The sequence below is a fragment of the Hyposmocoma kahamanoa genome, unplaced genomic scaffold (genome assembly GCF_003589595.1).
Source record: "Hyposmocoma kahamanoa isolate Upper Pololo Valley unplaced genomic scaffold, ASM358959v1 91, whole genome shotgun sequence".
In the NCBI taxonomy this organism is placed as follows: Eukaryota; Metazoa; Arthropoda; class Insecta; order Lepidoptera; family Cosmopterigidae; genus Hyposmocoma; species Hyposmocoma kahamanoa.
In genome coordinates, this window is record NW_020654684.1 from 338,736 (window position 1) to 347,318 (window position 8,583).

Here is an 8,583-nt window from a genome sequence, read left to right on the forward strand (position 1 = left end):
TTGCTTGCAATTAGGGTGACTCGACGATCTACTGCTACGAGGTGACGTGCGAGCCGCCGTTCCTGTGCGCGCTGTCACACCACCGCTGCGCTTCGCTACATCAGGGCATCGCCTTCCTGCACAAAAATCTCGTTGCCGTTGAGAAGGTTACCTAGCATTGTTTGAATAAAGTACCTATATCAGAGCTCCGTCACTCGTGTGTGTGTGTAGTGCCTACCGCTGAGTGTATCGCCGACAGTGCAAGCGCTCAGAAAGTCTTTTATTTACATTACAATCCTAGTACAAGTCCAGCATTCGGTTCCGCACGACTGCACACGGCGGGCAACGTTATTTTCACTTCTCTGAGCGTGTGCTTAGGTTCCTTTTTCCTCGTAGTGAGCGCCTGGTTTCATTAGTCAGATTTAGTAGGCTTAGATATTTTCGATTTCGTATGAGAGTGATGTATCTGACGTAGTAACTATTAAGTAATCTGTAACTACTATATAGGGTGCCCTATGGCTATGTTATATCGACTTTGAACTGGCAACCTGTACTATCTCAATATTGAAAATTTTACAAGATGAAGAAAAGAATTGTTTGTGTCATTTATATTCCATGTGGTAAGAAGTTAGTACAAGCTAAATAAGTCGATTCTGGCGCCAAATATAATATATATTCTTTATTGTACAAAGAAAAGAAACATGAAACACACGTTACAATGGACATATACAAAGGTGAAATATAAATGTATCTGAGATGTAATTTCTTGCAACGCTGCGGAGTATGAAATATTATAAAATGGTATTAAAAAGTGAAATCTTTACAAAATTGAGATAGTCTCGGTTGCCAGTTCACAGTCGATATGTTGTGTTATGTGTATCAGCGTCATAAAAATACGGGTGGTTTTTTACATTTAGTTGGTTCAGTTCCCAGATGAGGTAAGCAACTTTTAAAAGTCTGATTTCAGAATTACTTACTTTTAAAAATAAAATGAGGCTGTCAGCGCAATAATGGTGTAACCCACATTAATTTTTTTTCTACAATATTTAAATGATATTAAAGTACATAATGTGTAAAAAAATACATATTTATGAAGATTGATTCAAGTGCTATGTATTGTCAGGCTAATGAATTGAATAGAAAGGCAAATCGAATCTTCTAGATCAGAAAACAATAAACATTTTGTAATATTATCATTAAATTTGAACAAAACTAGATTCCCAACATATACTTAGTTGTACATAGTTTTTACCCTCGATTTCGGGCGTTAATAGGTTTTAACCAGGCCCTAACAAAGTGCCGGGTTAAAACCCGGGCGCTTGCTCATCCCTGTTCACGACTATTACGCTGAAGCAAAATATCCTGTTTACAATATTTAAAGTAATTTCCCTCCATGTCGCATAGCCGCGGGACACCCTATACACCTCTGCGGGAACGGGGACTGCCTGATTTATATAATTCCTTCTCGTCCATCTCGGCAATCCTTATTTTTCGGCCTCTGCGATCATGTCATAATATTTGTTTTGTTCGTATCTATAGGTGGAATTCGCTCGCGCACTCCGGCTCACCAACGGCAACATCGAACCACTATCGTTCACAGTACCCAGGATAAAGGTATGAAGTAATATATTATTATCTTTCTATTACAGATTTGACAGCTAGTAATAAACATCAGTGATAAAATGTCACGATTTCACGTCTCCGCGACTGTTGGAATGAACATTTTAAGGGTCTTATTTTAAAACCGTCGACGTTAAGAGGGAGCATGCCAAAAAAGTTTTGACTTTGGCTCCGCCCAAATTTTTAAAACAAATATATGCCTGAAGTTCGCGTGACATGCGACAGATGATGTTGAATTTTGCGCATTAAAAGTACCAAATTCGTTTTAGCGGAATAACTCTAAAACTAAAGGGATTAAAAAAAATCCGTAGTGATAGTTCTCGATCATGCATAAATATAATTAATTATCTAATTTTTGTCCTAATAACCTGTAGCATTTCGAGGATAAATCGATAAAATGTGAAAATTAGAGGTCATTTCGTAATTTTTATCTATCGAGGAAACTTTATTGTTTTATGTTTCTGATTAATGTCTATGCTTGAATATATCGTGTAGTTACTCATACAATATTTTATTTTTAACTTTAAAGTGGATATACCCCTCTAAAATCAAATCGAAGATTAAGAATTTGTCCTCTGCTCCCTCCACAAACTAATAAGAGATACTACGTATCAGACGAACCACTCCCCTTTACAGATAATGGCCAATAAGGAAAGAGCGATTTAGAACATGACAGTTCGTTTTTTTTTAAATTACGTTAGACATGAAAGCGAAGGCACAGTGTTAACAGCCAATTTGCATATTTTTCCGGCTCCTAGGCTTATTCGGTATTAATTAGATGAATAAATTTTGAAAAATGAAACACATTTTGTTATTTGACCTTGTTTATTTTCAATTTCTTTTAGTAAAAACAAAGATATTTATGGGCATTTGTACATACTTTAACAAATTAGGCTGCAACACTCTTTTTTTTAATTAATATTTTTTATATGTACCAAATGTTAAAACTAAAAATCTTTACGTGCAAGCAAATCGTAAGTTTACAGGTACACGGTAGGGTACTTATTTAGTTCGTAAAATTACACAGAAATTTAACACGAAGACTTTAGTAGATTCTATCCATAATTTGATTAGCTATAGACAGTTAGTCACAGGAATTTTTGTTTAAAACAATTGAAAACCATTAATTGAACAAAACAAACTAACCTACCCTTTTGAACATGCGCTCAGGTATTTTGGCGATGTTGTAAACGAGCCAAACGAATGCTAGGCAAAAGGCAAAATGATGGAGAAATATCTCTGTTTTTCATTCCAATTGACATACATAATGATGTAATCAATTCAATAAATCATAATTCAATCTAACATTTACTCTTGCAGTGTCAGTACCCTTACCTTACCTTACTTTATGATTTATTTTACATTACTTTATGCTATGTACTCCAGACTTTGGTATAATAATTGAAATAAATAATAAATATCTTGGGACAATTGACTAATGTCCACCAGTTACTAGTCGTAAACTAAGAAAAGCTAGGTATTATGGGCGCAGACAACAGATATTAATATAAATTACTTCCACGACTCACATCATAGCAGGATCCGATCCAGGGACCTATAGCTTCATAGTCCGGATTACTAACATCAAAAAAGTAAGTAATCCAGCCGTCTTCGCTAACAAACATAAAATATAAGATAGTGTTTGAGAATTGATAAAGCAATCATTTTTTCTTCGTTTGAAAATCTTCGTCCTTTAATTTTCTTTGCATATTGCTTGATTTGCATCCAAAATATTTTTTTTGCAACTGGACTCATTTTGGAAGTTAATTTATTCAAAACATCGCGTTCATTAAACATAACTGCCCTTTTTGCTCTTTTATTAAAATCTAACTGCTTCTTGGACAGTCGATACATTTTATAAATTTTTCTACATTTAGGTGTCAGGGTATTCATACTGTGAAACAAACGTTTTCTAATATTTATGTTTCGTTTGGGACTCGAGGGTCCAATTTCCCTGGTAAGTACACTTTCCGACTCTGAAATTAAAAAAATGAAAGTAAATAAACTGGTTAGTTTGAATAAAAAGCCGTAGTAGCCTAATGATTAGAGGAGGCTAAAAATCATTTAATCAAATGAATTAAAAATAATAACATACCTTGGACACGCTTTCCTCGTGGTCTGCTCTCCATCTGCATGAAGTGTTAGGTAAGACCGGACAAATCTGCACCAAACCTGTAATGCAAATGATCAATGACTCAACTCCATTTAATATCTTTTTCAGCACTGAGAACGTTCAATCTTCAGGCTAAAGATGTACCTAATCAATGGACAAGTAAAATCACGTGATTTTATGAATAAGGATTCAGTTTCAATTTTCAACGTTTTTGTATAGAAATTCAAATAAAGAATTATGATTGTTATTCAGAAGTGAGCTTCACACATTAAAACCGACAATTTTATTTATCAGGTTATTAAGGAGAGAAATCTTTTCAATATTATATACTTCACATACATAATTAAATAACAAAAATTAAATCATACAATAACTAATATTTTGTACTGTATAAAGAGTTTATTATAATATAACTCTGACCAAGGGAGTGCTATTGGGTTTGTTTATGAGCTTCCCCATGAGTATGATATAGTCACAATAGGGTGTACTTAAGCCTCATTAGAACAAGAAATAAATATTTTATACTGCAGATGGGTCGGATAATTGAAAATGCTCGATTTGTGTTGTTTCTTTGTATTTGTGTTATCCTATTGTTTGTCGCGAGTTTATACCTCAATATTGTAAAGAGCAATTATTAATTAAGATGTCAACTTTTCTCGATAGCTCTTGTTTATTTACATTCTTTTAATTACCTAAAAGTACAGAGTTTTAGATTAAGAAAAGATAACATGCTACATGTTTATACAAGTTATGACTAATAATCAAATAAAATTTAAAACAGATTTTAGTACATTTTGCAAAGTACAAGTTTATTGAGTTTCGTACCAACGACTAACGTACTGTTAATTAACGGTATTAATTAAGTTAATTCATTAATTAAGATTTAATAACGGCATTACCGAGCAGCGTATTAGTATAATAAAGTTAATAATAAAGGTAATATGTTATAGTAAAGTGTTTACTTACCAATGTTTTCGGAATGCAGGCAAGCCACTTGTTATTTCGTTTTCCGAAAATAAAGTTGGATAAGCACCATAACGTAAACGCAATGTGGCAGTAATGAACCTCTTTTCAAAATGTTTATTACAAACACCTATCCTACGTAGTCTCTGTAAATTATGGCTGCGAAGTTGAATACTACCAATGCATTGTAACCACTTTTGGAGTCCTATCTCAGATGTGGGAAACCGATGCAATTTAACGTCCTGTCGTTTACTCGCAGTTTTCTATGCAACACTTTTTGTACATGGTGATAATTACCACACGGCACACCAAATTACTGGTTTAGCTGAAAGGATAAGGACGGATAGAAATCAACGATACTTCACTCGATCAAGGATAAACTAGTAATGAAGTCATAGACAACTATGTACCATAATGAAATCATAATAAACCAGAGTTAAAATGTCGATGTCAAAGACAAAAACAAATGGCAGCGACGGCCATTTTGAATAATTAAAAAAAAGAAAGTCATGTTCTAATTCGCTCCTCCAATGGCATAATGCCCAAAAATCTTCTTTGAAGATTACCCGCCGTGGCTCCCTCTTAAGTGAACTGTATGTATATCTTGTAGAAGTGTCGTTATGATGTTTTCGCGAATTGTAGTATTCATTCAGGGTTAATATTTAACTATAATATTTTAATTGCAAAGGGTTTTAAATTAATTAGGCGATTTGGCGTTGTGTAAACATAGCAATAATATGAATATTGCATCGTGGTTTGATTGTAACGTAGTGCAATTTGTTGCAGAGCGAGCTCTTCCAGGATGACCTGTTCCCGCCCACTTTGGTAACATGGGAGGCGTGGCAGAGCGGTGCCGATTGGCTTGCTGGCAAGCACGTCGCGCCGCGCACATTTAGCTTGCAGCCGCCGGGCATGGAGCCACGTAAGTTTGCACTCTTATACAAATAAAGCTGTACCTACACATGTGCGCGACTAACGTCACGAGGTAATGGCGTCATCTCGGTTATTTTGACGTGTTTACACATTGTCGACTCCTTCGGCAAACACTTCACCAAGGAAGCACAGTCAACTCGCTGTTTACATCGACTGTCGCCTCTATGGCAAGCGGAGGTGGTGCAATTGACTTGCTGTTTATACCGAATCGAATGCTGCCTTCGCTGAATTCACGAACGGGCAATCATGTTACTATAAAAACAAGTCTACGCACAGAGACAAAGTAAGAAAACTGCAACCGTAGGTTCGAAAAAAAAAAACCAATTTCATTTAATAATAATAATAAATCATTTATTTGGACATCTATGGCCCACTTGTTAGTAATACAAAAAGATACAGAACATTTAAACTTAAAGCTATTGTTAGTAGGTACAATTTACGGGACAATACATTGACAAACACAAGAAACATGTATATGCAACTTACCGCTCGAGGCGCCGATAACCTCATGATCTCACCAGAACCTGGATAAAATGTTGAAGCATCGGCGCATCAAGCTTAGCCGCAAACATTTTCAGTATGCTGTTAGGAGTAGAACGCAGCCTCGAGAGTAGTGACGCCTTTTTGTTTCGCATCACAGCAAAAAAGTCATCTACTCCCGCTAGAGCAAAAATCGAGGGTGCGCTACAATGCCGTGGTAGTCCCATCAGCATTCTGAAACCTCTCATCTGATTTAAAATAAATACAATTACAAAATGAATTGCTACAAATAGGTGACAATCGTACGAGGTTGGAAACAAAAGTGATTCACGTAAACATTACGTTGTTCCGGTAAAACAGGTCAGGACCCAGCGCCTCGTGGTCATTTCCCTTCTGTAGACGTTTGGAGTCAAAACGTTCAACGTAGTGATCATGTAGGTAGGCATACTCAAGACCCCAGTACGCGCATTATGATGGGTGCGGCCCATGACATGTTGAAACTTGTTTGGTCGACTCGACAGTAAAAAAAACATGTCAAGAGGCTTATAGGAGACTCTGAATTAGTAGAGGCGAAGCTGGACAGTAAAGGTGCCTGCTTATCGGTATTCTGCAGGACATATCAAGGAGAGTGTGCGATGGAATTGCGTAATTTGATTCCGCCTTCCCGTTTCCATGATCGGGGGACTAAGCGTAGGCTGGGGTTCCACCCCTATGTTGTGGATATTTAACATAGTATGTTTGAACATTGTAACTTGGACCTTTTCGAGCAGTGAATAGGCATTATTTAGGTGTGCGTGCTTCATCGTCGAACTAATCGTCACTTTCCACCAGGTGAGATGGAGGTCAAAAGCGCACTTATTATTATAAAAAAACTCGACATTGAGGCGACCGAGTCTCCTGACAGTGATTACGCCTAGTCGATTCGGTCGACTTCAAGCATCAACAGTGGGTAGGTTGCCGCCTTCGACGCGTAACCAAAGGCAACGAGTCCAGTAAATGCGCCATTTGCCAGCACAATTATTCATGTAATAAATTCAAATAAGCCGACATTGCACATAAGGAATAAAATAGGAAACTACGCCCTAATTTGGAATTTTACTGTAGGCCGATGTTCGTATTAGCGCCCAAATTATTTAATAAATGACCAGATGCTGTTAAGAATTAAATTGTAGCCAATTAAAAACGAAATCGCATGATTTGTTAGTTACTCAGTGCTACTACAATATTTATGATTTTTAACTATTGTATGTTATATTTTTGAGTTCCTATTTTTTGGTTAAATTGTTGTTGTTTGTTATACTATTCTATTAATTTAACTTTAAATGCATGCTACATCAAAAGTGAAATAAGAATTGTTAAAATATTCGCATGCCAAGTCGTTATGAAATGTACGATCTAATATGATATACTATAAGACCAGCATTGTCAACTACATTTTTCAGCGAATAAATATCTTGTATTGTTGTATTACCGGAATCTAAACGTCGTTTTAAGAGCATCCAACAATGGGTCGCGTAAGGCAAAGTTCACGTCCACTTTAAAATGCTTTAGAAAACGGGAGACAGATATTTATGAGTTTCGGTTTTCCAGTGTCGGCGCACACGGCTTCGCCAGTGGGCCGCGACAGCCGCGAGAGGCCGGTGCCGGCCGCCGCCAAGCCTAAGCCGGACCTCGTCCGCGCGCACATGCCCTTAGACCCCAAGGAGAAACAAGACAGTGTGAGTTTACCCTTATTGCCTTTGAAATGAGATCGTAATACTAACCAAGCCTCTCTACCTTTCGTTGTATTTATTATATCAATGTAGATAGTTAAGGTCCGGTGTATATAGAAATAAAAGCAATACGCAATATGGGTAACTAGGCGTACAGCACACACGACAAAGACGTAAACAGCGACAAGCATATGACCAATATGCTATTTTGGTAGAAGCCATTTAGCAACTGGGGAGAGGCACCTCGCGGTGTAGTGATAGTGCATCACTGCGCCACTGAGACCGGTTCCTCGGTGTGACGCAGTTGAGACTATATATATAAAAAGTTGGCGCCTGCATGTGTCCGTTAGTGCGTACATTTTTTGTTTGGTATTAAAATGGTACAAATCTATAAAAAACAATTTTAAATATTTGTAAAACTATGTACATAATATCGAGTTCTTAGGTTTTCGCGATTGTTACACATAGGAAATGTAACTATTTTTCTGGATTTAAATCGCGTATATTTGTTTTTTCAAACAAACCGACGTTTCGGGCCCTTTACAGGTCCCATGGTCACGGTTGACTGAGGTGGTACAGTCTTCAACCAGTTATGTCTAATATTGATGCAAACCACCCTATTTTTTCACTATAGTTACAATAGTTATTAATTAAATACCTTATTTTTAATTTTACAAAGAAAACATTCCAATTTACGCTACATTATGTTTTACAAATTATTTTATTGAATGAATTTTTATTAAGTTCAATTTATTATTAGTTAATAATAGAAATTAGAATAAA

The 8,583-nt window shown here is 36.4% G+C and overlaps 1 protein-coding gene across 2 annotated transcripts in view; it reads left to right on the forward strand.

Moving 5' to 3' along the window:
* LOC113236283 (coronin-7) overlaps positions 1-8,583 on the forward strand; it is a 48,153-nt gene that overhangs the window by 36,497 nt on the left and 3,073 nt on the right. For both annotated transcript variants that reach the window (XM_026472289.1, XM_026472290.1), the window contains 4 exons: positions 15-146; positions 1,519-1,593; positions 5,462-5,597; positions 7,679-7,806. In XM_026472289.1, coding sequence (XP_026328074.1) covers positions 15-146; positions 1,519-1,593; positions 5,462-5,597; positions 7,679-7,806 — 471 coding nt within the window. The remainder of the gene's footprint in view (positions 1-14; positions 147-1,518; positions 1,594-5,461; positions 5,598-7,678; positions 7,807-8,583) is intronic.